This window comes from Bos indicus x Bos taurus, chromosome 26 (genome assembly GCF_003369695.1).
Source record: "Bos indicus x Bos taurus breed Angus x Brahman F1 hybrid chromosome 26, Bos_hybrid_MaternalHap_v2.0, whole genome shotgun sequence".
NCBI classification, from domain to species: Eukaryota; Metazoa; Chordata; class Mammalia; order Artiodactyla; family Bovidae; genus Bos; species Bos indicus x Bos taurus.
This window is the reverse complement of record NC_040101.1, coordinates 16,705,115-16,723,350: the sequence shown is the minus strand read 5'-3', so window position 1 is coordinate 16,723,350 and position 18,236 is coordinate 16,705,115. Positions and strand designations below refer to the sequence as shown.

At 43.2% G+C, this 18,236-nt stretch overlaps 1 protein-coding gene across 4 annotated transcripts in view; it reads right to left on the bottom strand.

Moving 5' to 3' along the window:
* The window catches only part of ABLIM1 (actin binding LIM protein 1), a 329,063-nt gene extending 311,609 nt beyond the window's left edge, over positions 1 to 17,454 (bottom strand). The window contains exon 1 of one of the 4 annotated variants that reach the window (XM_027528374.1): positions 17,256 to 17,454. In XM_027528374.1, coding sequence (XP_027384175.1) covers positions 17,256 to 17,268 — 13 coding nt within the window. In that variant the 5' untranslated portion in view covers positions 17,269 to 17,454. The remainder of the gene's footprint in view (positions 1 to 17,255) is intronic. The other 3 variants (XM_027528369.1, XM_027528376.1, XM_027528356.1) reach the window with 3 other exon arrangements.
* Positions 17,455 to 18,236: the final 782 nt, after the last annotated feature.

Here is an 18,236-nt window from a genome sequence, read left to right as displayed (position 1 = left end):
AGATACTGATATTTTTCTAGTTCTTTCTGCTCCATACAAAAGATGGTATTTAAATTCTCTTGTAAGTTAGATATGATATTCTTATATTAAGCTTTATCTGTCAATTCCCAAATAAATTCATCCAACCAACCGAATGAATCACATATGATCATTTCAAAGAGTAAAGTAGGCTTTCTGTTAGTTTTAGGCTCTGGCTCCTTGATCAGAATATGCTATCAGAATCATTAAAAACATTTTACAACAACCAAACTAAAAAAACAATGCTCTCCTTTCACTAGCAAAATTTTCTCTCTCTTTTTTTTTATTTGTTGGCTTCAGAACACCAAACCCACCACAGGCTTCCTGGAAATTCTGTCAGCTCTCCTAGGAAATCAGCAGTCACAGCTTGCAATGGCAAGAGCAGCCTAAAATTTTAATGCCATGACTTGAGATGGCAGCCAGCCCCTTCCCAACCCATTTGCCCAAGTAGCCTTACATAAGACACTGCTAATCTCTGCTCCTGCCTGCTGAAACTCCAGCCAAGAGTGAAGCCTCACAGGAATTTAATCAAACCAAAACTGAATCATCTGATCTGGAAATTCATTTCTAATTTCAAGACTTGGTAGCAGAAGAGTCTTCTAAGGTCATGGAGGGAACAGGTGGGAACAGGAAATGGGGCTCCAAGGTCAGGGTCTGTTGTACGGTGTGCCCACGACCAGACAGCTGGAGAACCAGAGCTGCAGTACAACTCCAGTTTCCCAGCTCCTCCTCCAACTCTTCCCACTAGAATATACTGTCTCCTGTGGAGTGCCTGCCAATTTGATTATCTGTAAGTGGGGAGATTTGGACTCGGTCTTAAAGAGAATTAATTTTCAGGTTTCATTTTTTAACTGAGGGTAACGAGTGATCATGAATAAGGATAAATAATCCAGCCTCTGTGAAATGTATCAGCACTGGACTGTTTTGTGAATATCTTATCCTAAAATCCATGGATCATTCTGGAGAAAATGAATCTTGCAACAGGCAACAAGGTTGGCTTTAGATGAAGGAAGGAAAAATATATATTCTTTTTTTTCCTCTAGGCTAGAAGTGGTCTGTCCCTTTATATAAATAAAGGAGATGTCTGTAACATTTTCTAGTGCTGGAGAAACAAGCTGTTCCTACTGGGCAGAGACTGAACAAGCACAAGGCAAGAGATACACACAGGAGAGAGCCCAGAGGAAGTCAGCCTCACAGGGGACCACGCTCCCTCGCCATTTCCTCTGAACCATCAGTAAAGCCTCATTAAAAGTTATAGCTAACACCTGTGGCTATCTCGAAACACATCCCCCTGCAATGCTGGACACCCAGGTTCAATCCCTGGGTCAGGAAGATCTCCTGGAGAAGGAAATGGCAACCCACTCCAGTATTCTTGCCTGGAAAAATCCCATGGATAGAGGAGACTGGCAGGCGATAGTCCACAGGGTCGCAAGAATCAGACACAACTTAGCGACTAAACCATAAACATGCTCTAAAAATCTCAATAAGATATATGCACAAAGATGCTCAATGCAGCAGCAGGTATAAAAGCCAATAAGCTAAGTATCTATCAAAAAGGACTATCAAATCAGGTGTGGTACAACCTTCTTCATGAACACTGTGCAGTCATTAAAAAAATAAAAAGTGAACTATATCTGTAGAAACCAAGGTAGAGCAACTTCAATACATTATGTGAAAAAAGGCAAACTAGATTTGTTTTTTCTTTAAAGTAAATAAGCAAGTAGATCATTGTTTTATAGGTAATAGGTTGATTTTAATGTCCTAGTACACACAAAACTTTTCTTAAGAAGAGAATCTCAAGAAACTGGTAATGATGGTTACTTCAGAGGATGAGGACCTTTCCATTCTCATTTATGCTACTTAAACTGTTATTTTAAATCTAAGCATATGTGTATGTTGTTAATGCTGTTCAGTCACTAAGTTGTGTCCAAGTCTTTGAACCCCATGGACTGCAGCACGCCAGGCTTCCCTGTCTGTCCTTCACTGTCTCCCAGAGTTTGCTCAAATTCATATCCATTGAGTTAGTGATACTATTTAACTGTCTCATCCTCTGCTGCCCTCTTCTCTTGTTGCCTTCAGTCTTTCCCAGCATTAGAGTCTTCTCCAGTGAGTCTACTCTTCCCATCAGGTGGCCAAAGTATTAGAGCTTCAGCTTCAGCATCAATCCTTCCAAGGAATATTCAGTGTTGATTTCCTTTAGGATTGACTGGTTTGATCTCCTGTTAGTCAAAAGAGTTTCCCTGGACAGTGATGCTATAGCTCTTAGGATTATGAAAGAAGCTTTTACCTTTTTAGTTTTCAGTTAGTTTTCTAAGTTACATCTTGGTCTCAGTTACACTCTGGCAAAGCACCTCTGGCAGTGCTTAGCTCAAACCAGTTCAAGGAGATCATGGCCAAGACTGGATGGGGGAGGAAGAGGTGACCAGAAGCCCCAGCAAAACAGCAGTGCTCAAGGACGTTGTCTACACCAAGGTAGCAGGGTTGCACCCAAGCTTGCTGTCCAAACATAAGACATGTGAGACAAAACCTTAGGAAACTCTTGGAAATAGCTGAAGGACACTTTGGAGGGGACTAATTTGTAGCGAAAGGTACAGTGGGCAACACAATAGCATACCCAACCTACACCCCAGTATCCTTGCACATCCCACAGCCTCATGACAGGTGGGAATGAGGAGTAAAGGGAGGAGAGGGTCAGGGTCCCTGGGGTACACATTACCGTGTAGGAATACAAAAGGCAGGGGCAAGAGGGGTGAAACTGCCCATCAGAGCAACCACATCAGAGTCTAGCTTTGCTCCTCCCAGAACTCAGCCCACTGAAGAACACAAAGGACGGAGTTAGAGTGTGCATGCCAAACACTCCTTTTCAAGTAGGAAAAACTGTGTCCTTGATCAGGCTTAAGAACAGAGGCACATGAGGAAATGAACTTTCAAGTCATGTCCAACTTAAGGGTTCAACCAAAAGGACTGAGAAATTCCTCTACCCTGCTTCATATGTCTGAGTATCCCACCAGACTTTGGATCTCATGGACAGTAAGCCTTCTTCTCCCAATCTCTCAGTAACTGTTCATTAAATATCTACTCAGCTTCCAGTTCTGGGGTGGAGCTAGGATCTGGGAATGCACTTACAACACTCGGTCTCTGGCTTCCTAGAATTCACAGCCTAGGAGAAGATGCTGGGACCCTGACGCTGGGAAAGACTGAGGGCAGAAGGAGACGGGGGCTACAGAGGATGAGATGGTTAGATGGCATCACTGATTCAGTGGACATGAACTTGGGCAAACTCCGGGAGATAGTGAAGGACAGGGAGGCCTGGCCTGCTGCAGTCCATGGGGTGGCAAAGAGTCGGACACGACTTGGTGAGTGAACAACACGAGAGGCTAGAGCCACTCAGACAACTCTGCACAGTTCAGTGTCACTGGATTAGACACTAAAATGAAACAGTCTGGGGGGAAGAAGTATAACTGTTAGAGGAAGAGTAGAGTTTACCACCAAGTTCAAAATGTGTTTATTAGCAGAGAAACCAGGGCAAAAGGATGCCTTCCAAGCAAGCGCTGATTTAATCAAAGGTATTCAGAGAAACAGGCCGGCTAATCTCTAAGAACCACTAACAGGAGGATCACTTAAGTCAAATGTTCAGAATACCCGCCAAGTAAATATTCTTTATCACCTTAGGCAGCTCGGCTCTGGGAGGAGAAAAGGCTGAGATAAACGAGTTCATTAGGCGGCCGGTTCTAGCCTGGCTCCGAGTGCTCCTCTGCCCCCTTTTCTGCAGGAGTGCAACCAACCCACCGTGTCCCCTCTTTTCTGTGGTAAGGGTGAGCCAGTGTCACTGGGCAGCCTAGTATTAACCTTAAAGTGGACGGCCACGTAGTGCCTTTCCTACAGCCGTCACTATCCTAAGGAAAGGCAACGTTCTGAAAAGCAGGAAGAGTGGGAGTGGCCATGGCCTTCCAGTTCCGGTTATCAAGCCGACGTCCAACATGGCCTCTGCACGGTGGGGCTCTGCCGTCCGCGTCGCTGCACCCCTACATTTGGTACTGCAAACCCTCCCTCTGTGTTTGTGGAGCGAGGGGTGACGGCCATTCTCAGAATCTATCTAGCCTGCATTGTGCAGAGTGTAAAACTTCAGAGAGGTCCTCAGCTGAACCCCGACACTCACACTGTCAAAGCACTTGCCACGCTCTCTAAAGGCCCCAGTAGTACCCCCACCCCCACCTTGCCCACCTCAGCCTCTTCTTTGGCCCCTTCTGCTGTCTGGACTTCCTCAGTGTAGATGGCCAGGTCAATTCAGCCCTGCAGGGGCCGTGTGATACAAGACAGAAGGCTGGGCTCTTCCATAGTTTCATGTAGTTAAATGTATCTATCTTTAATGACTTTTAAGCCTTGAATCCTGTAGAAAAGGTCAAGAATCTTCTAACATCCTCGGGCTATAAATTCACCTATGTTTTCTTCTAGGACCACTTATTGTTTCATTTACTTTCCACTTAATGATTTAATACATTAGGAATTGTGTGTGCCTGTATGTAAGAATTAAAGGGCCCAGATTTCTTTTTTCTAAATAGCCAGTTGTACCCATAGCATTTATTGAATCTTTCTTCTCACAATGATCTTAAATTGCCACTTTACTATAACTAAATTGCATATGTACATTCAGTGTACTCTATAATCTTTTTCCATTATTCTCTCTCCAATCTGTTTTAATTATTATAGTTTCATATTACATCTTAAGAGCTGGTAGGGTAGACTCCCTTAATTACACCTCTCTTTCAGAATTTCCTAAATCGTTCAGTGGTAAAGAACCCACCTGCCAATGTAAGAGACATGGGTTCGATCCCTGGGTCAGGAAGATCCCCTGGAGGAGGAAGTGGCAACACACTCCAGAATTCTTGCTGGGAAAATCTCATAGACAGAGGAGCCTGGCGAGCTACAGTCTATGGGGTCACAAAGAGTCAGACATGACTGAGCACACACAGGCATCTTGCAAATGGATAATAGTATCACTTTGCCATGTCTCTAAAAAAAGATTCCGTAGGCATTTTAATCGGGATTTCATTTCTTTTACAGAGAGATTTAGGGAAAATGAACGTGCTTACAATATGGTGTCTTGCTATCCAAGAGCATAGTAGGTCTCTTCAATGACTTAAATCTTTACATCTCTTCTCAGGGTAGTTTTTCATTTTCCTGATATTGCTCCTTTATGTTACATTTCACCTCAAATGTCTTGTTCTTAATGTTTCATATACTTAACTACTATTTTTAAAATTGTAAAAGCATGCTGTTTCCTATGTTTGAAATGCTTTTCCAGCACCTCTGCCACTTGGCACTCATTGGTTAAGGCCCCATTTCAGGATCACTTGCTTTGTAGTCTACTTTGGCCCCACCTCCAGTCAGGATGGAGCCAGCTCCCTCCTCTGTGCTCCTGCAGCACCTTGTACATCCCTCCTTCACCACTGGGCACACAGTGTTGAACATTCTGTTCAGTTCAGTTCAGTCACTGAGTCATGTCCAACTCTCTGCAACGCCATGGACTGCAGCACGCCAGTCTTCCCTGTCCATCACCAACTCCCAGAGCTTGCTCAAACTTGTGTCCACTGAGTTGGTGATGCCATCTAACCATCTCATCCTCTATCGCCCCCTTCTCCTCCTGCCTTCAATCTCTCCCAGCAGCAGGGTCTTTTCTGTTGAGTCGGTGATACATGCCTTTAATCTCATTAGTCTGGGAGCTCTGTTAGTGGTTTAATGTTTAAAGTCTCTCAGTTGTGTCTGACTCTTTGCAACCCCGTGGACTCTAGCCCACCAGGCTCCTCCATCCATGGGATTCTCCAGGCAAGCATACTGGAGTGGGGTTGCCATTTCCTTCTCCAGGGGATCTTCCCAACCCAGGGATCAAACCCAGGTCTCCCACACTGCAGGCAGACGCTTTAACCTCTGAGCCACCAGGGAAGCCCCTGGTGGAGGAGCCAATTATTACCCTGAAGTCTGGCTTATCACAAGCACTCAGTCATCAGATCAAATGAATGAATGAATGAATGCTGTAATATGCTTCTTCATATTTCAGTAGCATTTTTGCAATGCTAACAATGATAACACCAATAAATAGCAGAATTTGGGATAATGTGACTGATTTTTTTTCCCCCTCTTAAACATAAGCCATGTTTAAAAATGCAGAAAATTATAGAAGGAGAAATCATAATTAGGAAGTAAAAAACTAGATCCATTATTTTTCTGGCATGTATTTCAGCCTAATGTAAAGAGGTAGCATTGTGGTGGATAAGACACACTCTGGCCTGAATTTAAATCTTGGATCAACCACTTATCAGCTAGATGGTATCAGGCAAGTTCTTTGCTTCTCTAGGCCTCATTTTCTTTCTTTATAAAATGGACACAATAAATATCCTCAGAATACCTAAAAGAAACATCTCAAATTTAAATGTCCAAAATACTTGGTTCTCCCACCCCACAAACCTGCTTGTGCAACACTCTTCCCCATTCTATCCTTCCAGGGGCTGAGAAAAAAGAAGTACTCACAATTCTCCCCCTTCTTTTACTCCAAGCTTTCTCCCATCCACAAGTCCAAAAAGCACTTCCTTAGAAAGATTTCCAGAATCCACTGACTTCTCACCAGCCACTTTCCTACCACCTGGTCTAAGTCATTATCTTCTCCATGGTATCTTCTACCATTACAATAAGCTCCTAACTGGTCTTCCTGCATCTATGTTTATTCACTGTCATCTATTCTCTATATTGTTGACCGAGTGATCCATTTAAACTATATCAAATCATGTCACAACTTTGCTCACAACTATCCAAAGACCTCCTAACTCACTCAGTCTCACTCAGGGAAACTCAAACCCTCACATGGCCTGCAAGGACCAATCGGACATACCACCCCCTGCCCAACTCTGTGACTTCATCTCTCCCCTTCAGTCCCTGATCCAGCCACACTGGCCTCACACACACACAATATAGACCTCAACACCTTTGCACTGCTTATCTCACTGCCTAGAAAACCCTTCCACCAGAATCTGCATGACCTCTCACTTCCTTCAGGTCTGCTCACCCATCACTTTATCAAAGATGCCTTCCATTATCATCCCAAATAAAATAGCACCTGCCTTGTCTCTCATCTCCCCAACTTCCTCTCTCCTCCTTACTACTACTACTAAGTCACTTCAGTCGTGTCCGACTCTGTGCGACCCCAGAGACGGCAGCCCACCAGGCTCCCCAGTCCCTGGGACTCTCCAGGCAAGAACACTGGAGTGGGTTGCCATTTCCTTCTCCAATGCATGAAAGTGAAAAGTGAAAGGGAAGTCGCTCAGTCATGTCCTACTCTTAGCGACCCCATGGACTGCAGCCTAGCAGGCTCCTCCATCCATGGGATTTTCCAGGCAAGAGTACTGGAGTGGGGTGCCATTGCCTTCTCCATCTCTCCTCCTTACTCTCCTTTTTATTTCTTCATGGCACTTTGTTACCACTGGTCCCATTACAGGTTTATTTGGTAAGGGACTATCCCACTCCAACACCTGGAAGAACCTGAGCACTTAGCAGGTGTTCAGCTAATACTTACAGAAAGACCAGAAAAAATGAATACATTATTTACAACTCCAACTCTATAGTTTATGTAAAGTGTCTAATCACTGAATAGATTCTCCTAAAATAAACAGCAGCTACGGAACTGGTGAAAAAACTAAACCGTCACTGGTATTCATGTTCATTGCTCACCTGAATGCTCAAATGAATCAAAAGAAAGATTCCCTTGTTCTACACAGAACAAGAAAAAAAAAAAAAAACTCCCTAGAAGCCATTAGAGACTGCCAACCTAAACTTCTTTTCTACATTTTTTTAACTTTGAAAAATGATGGCTTTCCCCCCCCACCCTCCTTTCCCCAGACTCTGGGACTCCTCTCCTTCTGTTCATTCCTATTTGGAGCTAAAAGACAGAAATAGCTGTTTACTTCATTGTCCTCATTTCCCTTCATTGTTAGCATTCAGTTCTCTGATGGCTACCCTGTTATGGATGAGTTTTTTTAAAAAGAATTCTCGATAAGTTGAGAAAGAAAAGCATGGGTAAAGACCTTAGACATGGTTTTAAGCAAAATGTATTAGAGGGTATTTTCTTTAGGAAAAACTATTTATAAATTGACTCCAACATGATTACATATACACCATCAAATATTATTCTCATATGCAATAAAGTTAAAGAGCTGGCGAAAAGAACACACAGCACAGAATAAAGCACTTTGATTTATTAAGATGTGAATAACAATAATTATGCATGTACAGTTCTTCCTCATGCAAGCTTAAAGAAGAAATTTTCTAACAAAGGACCAAAATCATATGACCTCTAATCCATCAGCAAGTAATTTGGAGGTGCTTGACCCACAATTTCTGCTTCCATTTTTATCCTAATGTAGAACTGAATAATACAAAAGATTTCGTGGGTACATCTACTAAATAAGAACTTGCCCACCCAATAATTATAAAACAAAATACGGACAATTTCTTTATACTGGAAAATGCATATTAGATAAATTTTCCAATAAAGTAATAGAATGTACTGGGTAAACAGATCTTAAATACATTGACTGAGAGTCATCAAATAGGTAGTGAGTCCAAGAACAACCACAGGTAGAGTTGACTACACATTCTAAAGATGCTTTGAAATTGCACTAGCTAGAAGAAACAGAGCCACGAATTTTACTATTTTTCAAAGATTATTTTTTATGTGAACCATTTTTAAAGTTTTTTATTGAAATTGTTACAATATTTCTTGTTTTATGCTTTAGTTTTTGGCCATGAGGCACGTGGGATCTTAGCTTCCCAATCAGGGATCGAACCTGCACCCCCTGCATTGGAAGGTGAAGTCTAAACCACTGGACCACCAGGGAAATCCCCAGAGCCACTCATTTTAAATGACTATAGAGGATGAAAGGCACGCAACATTTCCTTCTCTAGATAATTTATCTCAGTAGAAGAAAACTATCATGTGAATTACTCTAAAAATTTCTAAAGATTCATTTGGGTTTAGCTTCATACCAAATGTTATTGTTAGTCTATAATGGTAATTATGGACTTCCCTGATAGCTCAGCTGGTAAAGAATCCACCTGCAATGCAGGAGACCCTGATTTGATTCTTGGGTCAGGAAGTTTCCCTGGAGAAGGGATAGGCTACCCACTCCAGTATCCTTGGGCTTCCCTGGTGGCTCAGATGGTAAGGAATCTACCTGCAATGCAGGAGACCTGGGTTGGGAAGATCCCCTGGAGAAGGGCATGGCAACCCACTCCAGTATTCTTGTCTGAAGAATCTGCATGGACAGAGGAGTCTGGTGGGCTACAGTCCATGGGGTCACAGAGAGTTGGACACCACTGACTGACTAAGCACAATGGTAATTATACCTGAGCATATCAACTTCCCATGAGAGAAAACTGCTCAGAAATGTGCTGGAATGATGGGGAAGAGATGACCAGTCTAGGAGTCAAGTTAAATCTTCATGTAGGTAATATACAACATAGCTAACACTATACACAGATAATCAGATATTGACAAAAATTCTATCCTTTGAGACTGAGGAACATGCTAACACTAAAACACATACTGGCTGGAAACTTTACTAGTTAGGAAGGGCACAGGCCCAGTTTGCAGGACAGCAGCAGCAGCAGCCCCACTCTATATCTGTGTCCCAGTATTCCATCAGGTTTAGAATTTGTCTTAGACAGGAGTATCCCAATTTGGATGATAACACATACGTTAGATCAAACGTCAGCAACAGATATCTATCAGCCTTATTTGCTCCAGCCTCATTCAATCACAAATTCTAACATCTTGTAATATTTCTCTCCCTCAAAATCATGACAGTCCTCACCCCAGAGTGCTCAATAAATATTTGTTAAATGACTTCATTAATTTATTAGCATCATCAGTTCAGGAATAGATTTAGAATAAATCTGGCTGCTCTAGAAAAGAGGTTCAATAAACATTAACTGATTAAATATCAGTGGAGAAGGTTGAATGGGCATGAGTTAACCCTTGCTTGCTGCCAAGAAATTTTCAGATAAATAGTTGGCATTTCTGTTCTTGGGGGAAGGGAGAGAAAAAAAAGTATGTATTTTCTTAATTGTGGAATCCTGTGTATATCTAACATAAATTTCAACTCCAATAGTTTCTATTTCATTTTCAATAAAGAAAAATGTGATAATTCAACTTACACTAGCAAATATCTGTTTTACTCAAACTTGATATCTCTATTCTCAATTTTTAATAGTCTTGTTTAATCTACATCCATCCCCTATTGCTCTCATGTTCTCTGTCCCTCTCTCTCCTTCCCTCCTTCTCCATCTCCCCCTCCTACTCCCCCACTCTTTACTCTCACAGCAATTTCCTCTCCAGTTTGTAAGTGAATTGGTTTTCTCCTCAGGCTGCTGCCTGTGACAGAATGATGATGTTTGTGCTCTAAATCATGAGGTATTTACTAAGGCAGCAAAGAGCATTCCCTAACTTGTAGAGGAGGAAACATGAGCTAAAAATGGAAGTGCCCCAGGAGAAGCTAAGGGAAACACAGGGATTGCTCTATCCATGGGGTAGAGTCATAGGAACCTTCTTAACCTTGCCACAATGTCACCAAGATGGGCTGCAGGAGAGGACCACAAAGCTTCAAAAAAACATCAAGAAGACTGTAGGGAAAATGAAGGAAATAGCTGCTATTTGGCATGAGCTGTTATAACCAGTTAGTGTTACACATTTAGAGAGAGAACAACCCCACCACACGAAGATAATGTAGGCAACAAGTCAACTCCTAGTGATATCATAAAACTTAAAATAGACATACAGCTGTTCATTTGATGATGTTTATTATGAACTCTAAGGAGGTTGAATAGATGTCTATAGGATGGATGGATGATATTCCAAGAGACTGCTGCTTTACCAGGGTGAAATACTGATCACTCCCATTCTTTTTCATTTGGCTACTGAACAGTCAGAAACCAGGGATTAAGCAGATAATGGCACCACACAGTTCAGGACTTAAAAAGTAGCTTTCCCTTGTGAATGGAGCCACAAAATGTCTAGTTGTATCAAACGATCAGTACTACCTATGCTAATAGACATTAAGGGTGAATCAAGTTAGAGAAGAACCTGAATCTACAGGCTCATAAAAAAAGAAACATTTCTCCCATAAAAGATGATGAAGACTAATTTACGATCTCAAAGAGATTATTTCATACATTTTACAAAATTTCATCTCCCATTTTAAAGGGCACTCTGAATTAGTGCTGTTTTGTTCCCCTCTAGAACTGAGGGAACTAGTAATGTGCATGTAAAAATAGGATCACTTAAGAATACACACCTCCTGGTCCTGGAAGAGGCCACACGCTGTGCAGCAACTAAGCCGGCCCATGTGCCACAACTACTGAGCCTGGGCTCCAGAGCCCTTGAGCTGCAACTCCTGAACCCACAGCCACAACTGAACCCCACACACCCTAGAACCCATGCTCCACAACAAGAGAAGCTACCGCAACGAGAAGCCCGCACACGGCAACTAGAGAGCAGTCCCGGCTCGCTGCAGCTAGAGAAAGCCCATGTGCAGCAATGAAGACCCAGTGCAGCCAAAATAAATTATAAAAAACAAAAAACTAATTCTCTCATGTAAAAAAATATATATAATTATTTAGTTGGAACTCATTTAAGTGTGGAAAATGACTTCCAGGAGTGCAGTGTGATGTTGTTTAATTTTTTTTAATACCAAAATTTATAATGGCTAAACTTGGCTTTCAAATATATTGTCCTTCTATTTCAGTTCAATAAATTGCTGAGAGTTCTGGAACTCAAAGAGAGGAAAAGCTCTAGCTAATTCAGGCCAGAATCGGTCCCCCTATAACACCAAACAAGCCAGTGTACTAATCATCTTAGTGCATTAATCATTGCAACATCACCGTGAAAGAAAGTGATAAAGGTTAGAGGGATGCAACTAGAGGTATAACAGAGAGAGAGAGAAAGTTACAGAAATAAGTAAGAGAAAGAAGAAATGCAATGGAAGTCTCCACTTTAACGGATTAGCAGATTCATGTTTGTTGAGCCTACTGTAGCTGGAAGCTGAAGAAGACATCAGCAAAGATGAGCGCAGCTCTGATTCCTGGAGTCCCTCTGTGCCCCAGGCCTATGGAAGAGCCACTGTCCAGCAGAGGGCTTGGCTAGCACGCGTACTCAGTCATGCCCCACTCTTTGTGACCCCACGGACTGTAGCCCACCAGGCTCCTCTGTCCGTGGGATTTCCCAAGCAAGAATACTGGAGTGGGCAGCCCTCACCACCTCTCTGCCTTTCAGCTGGGGCTGCCTGGGACTCGGCTCACTCTGCAGCCAGAGCTGCTCATGCCCAAATTAAGACATTTGAGGCCGACCATGCCCAACCATCTCTCTCATTCCCGCAGTCGTAGTTGTGGACAAGACAGAGAAGACTCAGCCTCCCTTATTTCCTCTTCCCCTCACTCCCCCTGCCCGGCGCTTCTTCCCTCCTCCTGCACACCCCTCATCCACTGCTGACATCCCTCCACCGTGCTCCCTGGAACCACACTTCCGTAAATGAAAATGTCTTCCTCCTCGACCTTTCCACAAAGTGCCCACCGCACCTCCTCACCCCACTGAGACCTGGCTCCCCTCTCCTAGCAAACATACCATTCTGGACCTATGTGCTTTCCAAGCTGGCACACACAGAACTGTTTCTTTCATGCTTGAGTCTCCCTGGAAAGACTTTCCCTCCACCCCATCATCCTTTTTCATCTGGCTATAGCCATTCTCCCAGGAAGATCCCTGCTTTCTTCAGGAAGCCTCACCTGATCTCATGGTCCTCACTATCCATGGCTACGTTTGATGTCACCCCTTCATTATCATCAGAACTCTCTCTCCAGCCCACTTTCTCTCTCTCTCCCTCACGCTCAGCACATCCTTTTATAAATAGCGTGTATGTATTTGTCTCCCCCACAGAACTGTGAGCTCCTTGAAGGTGCATGCTGTGTCCTAGTCACTGATCGCCTGCACGTAACATCTATTTGTTGAATAAATGAAAGCAGATCTACATCATTGACTTGAATAAATGAATGAATAAATGAAATGAACATTTTTTTATTTATTTGATGTTCCTCTCAGTGCTGGGAAAGATTGAGGGCAAGAGGAGAAGGGGGTGACAGAGGATGAGATGATTGGATAGCATCACTGACTCAATCAATAAACATGAGTTTGAGCAAACTCTGGGAGCTGGTGAAGGACAGGGAAGCCTGGCATCCTGAGGTCCATGGGGTTGCAAAGAGGAGGACATGACTTGGCAACTGAACAACAACTCAATCTTTTAAAGTTATATCTACTTGTTATCAAACAACACAAAGACATGTTCAAAGGAAAGCCAACTCTCTCCCCTCCCTCTCCTTGACTAACGTTTTTTATCCTTGACTTTTTTTAACCACTGTTAAATGCTTGGTGTGTACTGCTCTATGATTTTCTCTATGCTCCTGGCACACACTCATAGGCATAGTTAGAGATTTTTCACAATATATAGAACTGAGATCATACATTATATATATATAATCTTAAAACTGCTCTTTTCACTTACAATGTATTATAGCCATCACTTCAGACTGACACAAAGGGACGTAACGCACTCTTTCTAATAGCTGCTTAACAGTTTACAATATGGATGAGCCATGATTTAGTCACGCATTCTCTGATGAGTGAGCATCCAGGTTGCTCCTAGTTTTAAGTTCTAAAAACAGATAGCAAAACTGATCTAACATTGCTAGAGCATACATACTGTGAGTTACTTCTCTGCCAGTGCTATGGACTCTGCCCTCACACATCTGGATCTATTTTCTCAAGACTCAAGCTTCTGCAAAACTAATAGCCTCATGAGCAATCTCTTCTGTGTATAGTGCCTGCTGTTTGTCATGTGTCTTATACTGAATAAGTATTTCATATTTATCGAACTGAACCAAAATCTAATCAGATAGAAAATGCCAGAAAGGATCCATAAGAGGCACTGTTAGCCATGCTTAATTCTGAGGATTTTGTAGGGAGTAAAAATAGTGAATTTTCATTTTTAACTTAATATATTTCTGCTTGAAATTTTACTAAAATACTTTATAATTTAAATATTTAATACATCCATTAATGCTTATACTAATATATAGATAATTTTATTGTATTACTTTTATAACTCAAAAACAGCTTTTTCCAAAACTTGCTGGATGATATAAAACCCTGAATTAAAAGGAACAAGCTTCAATTCAATAGCCCCCAAGATGGCTGGTACATAAGAATCAACTGAAGTTTGTTTAAAAATTCAGATTTCCAGGCCTGTCTCTGAATATTCCGATTCTGTAGACCTGAAGCAGAACCCTGGTAACAGCATGTTTAACAATACTATACTCCAGATGATTCTTTGACCCTGTTCTAATCTAATGATTTTTAGAATTACCTGGAGAGCTTTTCACATAGTTTATGGATGTTTGGCCTCTACCTCTAGACTTAACCCATTAGACCTGGAATGAGGCCCGAGAATCTACACTTTTAAAAAAAGTTACCTGGATGATTCTTCCCAAATTTAGAAACACTATTCTAAGTGCTACAATTTTCTCCAGTTTGTCAATTCAAAAATGAAGACATGATAGCTCCATTTTGGTCTCTAGTAGCAAAAATATGACACCAAGTTAAAAGTTTTTGATGATAATATTCTAAAAGACCACAAGATGTGGAATGTCTTAGCTGGCCTTCCATGGAATTTATGAATATCTTTTGTTAGTTTAATTTAATGAATCAAATTTTAGTACTCACCTTATATCTTAAAGAGAAAATGAATTAAAAATATTTTTGACTCTAAAATATTTTAATAAAATTATTTATTTATTAGGTTCAATTAGTTTCAGTGTTTTCAATTAAAAAAAAAATTTTACCCTTACTATAACCTACAAGTCTAGATATTAGAAATAAGCTAATATATTTTTTAAATAAGATTTATCTTTCCCACTATCTAAAGACCTTCCTAATTATAAGTTAGGTATTTAAGTGGACATAACAAAACCATAAAAGCTTATCTCTACTTTCAGGATTAGAAATGAGAGCAGATACTGAATTACAAAAGCATAGTGAAATTCGGTTCTGAAAATATTTTTCATAAAAAATAAATGGCAAACAGACATTTTTCCACATGAGCTTAATTCAGTAGCTACTATACTAGACATTCCACTAATCAGAAGTCAGACAGACCTGGATAGAAATCAGGATCCTCCATCAACCAACCATTTGAGCTCAGGCAAGTTACACAATTGCTCAAAACCTCAGTTAATTTCACCTTGAAGTGGAGAGGTATCTCTTGATTATCAAGAGTATCTCTTGATTCACTGTTTGAGAGGACTAACTGATGTAATACATGTGAAGCACCTAACATATACTAAGGATGCAGTTACTAATACTTATCATGTTTTTTTCTCCCCGTGCAATATGAGTCATACTTTTAAACTGTTAAGTACAAGATTATCAACATGGAGTTTGAAGCGGAAGCAAGACCATTGAGTGAAGATTTATGTCCAACTCCAGATCATCATGTTTGAAACCAGGTTCAAAAACAAAATCATGAACCAGGACTCAAGCCAGAGCTCTAGACAGAGAGCTTGGAATAGATGGGGCCAGAGACCAGGTGAAACTGGGGTGTTACCTAATGAACCTGATGCTCTTTCTAGGACGCACCAAGGTTTGCGGTAGTGACTTGGCTCTTCCAGTGTGCAATGTTTTGTATACTAAGGTCTCTGAGTGGTGCAAACTGCATCAGAGATGGACTCTGATCACAGAGAGTTTTACAACCTATGAGAACTAATCACATCTTCCTTGTACTTAGGACAGAACTCAGGACCAGGGGCTTCCATCTTAGAACACAATTCAGTGATTATACAGCTGGAATCACTTTGAAGATCCCACATACACCCAATCCCTTATAATTATATTTGCTCCACCCTCTTTTTTCTTTCTCTAACACACACAAATTTTAAGACATTACTAGGCAGGTAATTTCTCAGGGTCCCATATCACCTCTGTAGCCTGAAATCTACAAATGTAAATTCTATCACTCCACCCAGCTGGTACCACCCCATTTCCAGATACGGAACCAACCAACCATATTCAGCAAAGACCAGTGTGTTCAAAAAGGAGTTTAAACATTCTGGATAGAATTTATTTTATATATTATATGCCCCAGAATGAACCTTGAAAAACAGCACTGAGTTAAGCAACACATGTTATTAAATACCCAAACTCCCCTCAAAAAGCAGGGTTAACCCTTCAGTGTTTAAAAAAAAAAATTACTCTTCAACTCCTCTTAAAGCTTCAGGGTATCAAAAGGGGTGATAATTCTTGCTTTGCAAATATACTTTCTAAAAATAATATTTTCCTTAAAGGCTTATGGCAAAGCGACCGAGTCACTTCGTTTTCATTGCTGGCAAGCTGCACAATGACTTGATCTCTTTAATATTTCACTCATAGTAGCAGCCACTGAGCTATGACTAACCCAGTCTCTCAGCATCACCACTGGCTCCAGATGGTAAAAAGGAATACATTCCCTTCACTCTCGCCTGAAAAGCAATTCTGATTTTTTTTTTTTTCTTTCGCCCAGTTTCACCTGCCATAAGCGTAATCGTTTCACTCCAGGCAGAAACTCTCTGGGGGTGAGGGGAGATGCATGCACAGAGGAGCACAGGCAGGGAATTTACTTTTTTTTAATAGGGTGTAAGCACTGCAGCTTTAAATCTTACTGCATCAAGCCCTGGATACCTTCCATAATCAAGCTGCAAAATGGTAACAAGAAAGGAGGAAAAAAAAAAACAAAAAAACCTCTTCCTCCCTCCCGGCTAGCCCTCCAGGCCGCTGCGGGCAGCGGCGAGCCCATCCCCCAAGCCCTGCCAGCCCAGACGTGCAGCTAGTACAGGTGAGCCGGACACCGACCTTGGCCCTCAGACTTCGCCCACATCCGGGGATCAAGGTCAAGGGCGAGGGCTTCCTTCCACCCCCCTTCACTCTCCCCCTCCCCAAGACCGCCCCCCCCACCCCGCCCCGCCTATCCCCCGCAGCCCAGAACCCAGGGACCCGATGCCAAAGTTTCAGGCCGGGTTGGGGCCGGCGCGGCTCTCGCAGCCCCCAGCCCTCCTGCACCTGCCGGGCCCGGCTGTGGGGCTCTGTGGACGGCGCCCACCTGGTCCCCACTCACCCCTGGCGGACATGGTTCAAGCAGCAGGAGCCGGAGCCGGGAGGGCGGCGGAGACACCCACCAGGGCGTGGGGAGGAAAATTTCTCCGAGACGCACGAGGCGCACCCGCGGCCGCTCGCGAGCGGAGGCGGCTGGCCGCGCGGGGACGCCTCCCGCAGGACACCTGGGCGCCGCGCGGCCGGCGGGCGGGGACGCGGCGGACGCGGGGACCCGCGGGGCGCGGCAGCGCTGACAGCCCGCGGCCGGAGCTGGGCGGGGCCCGCCTCCCCGCCTCCCGGGCCCGCCCGGCCCGCCGGGTCCAGCGGCCACGGGGACGCGCCGCCCGCTCCGCTGCGCCGCCAGCCCGAGCTTTTGTCCCCGAGCGAGCGAGGTGCGGCGGCTTGCGGAGAGGGCTGCGGCTCCCCTCCCCGCCCCGAGCCCTTAAGAAAATAATAGTAGTAATAATAACAGTGTTGCTGTTCCAGTGCCGGTCCAGCCTCCCGCTTCGGTCTTTGAGAAAGCAAGAAGGAAAGAGCTGCTCTGCTCCCTCCGCTAAGTGATGCCCCGGACCGGAGGGGAAGACCACGGTCGCCCGCGGGGCTTGGCCCTCCGTAGGAGTAAGGCCTTGGGCGGTCGCCCTCAAAGCAAGATAAGCCGTTAGTGAGCCCCTTCGAAGTCGCCCGGGTGGGATGGGCGGACTTTTCTTCCTGGGACCCTTGAGAGTAGGGCTGACTTAGCGCAAGGGCTTGAGTCAACACACCCAAGGAAGATCTGTACTCAACACATCTGCTTTACTAAACACTTCTGCTTTATTGTGTCAACTCTGAAGTGTCAGGGCTGGGCTGGGCTGTTTAGTCGCTGAGGGCTGAAGAGTGGGGTGAAACAAATGCACTTTTTCTATTTATCAGAGTACAATTGAAAAAATGCATAATAAAAGAACAATATCCTACTTCCTGGAGGTTTATCGACTAGAGCTTGATGCTGGTAAGCAACCTTACAACA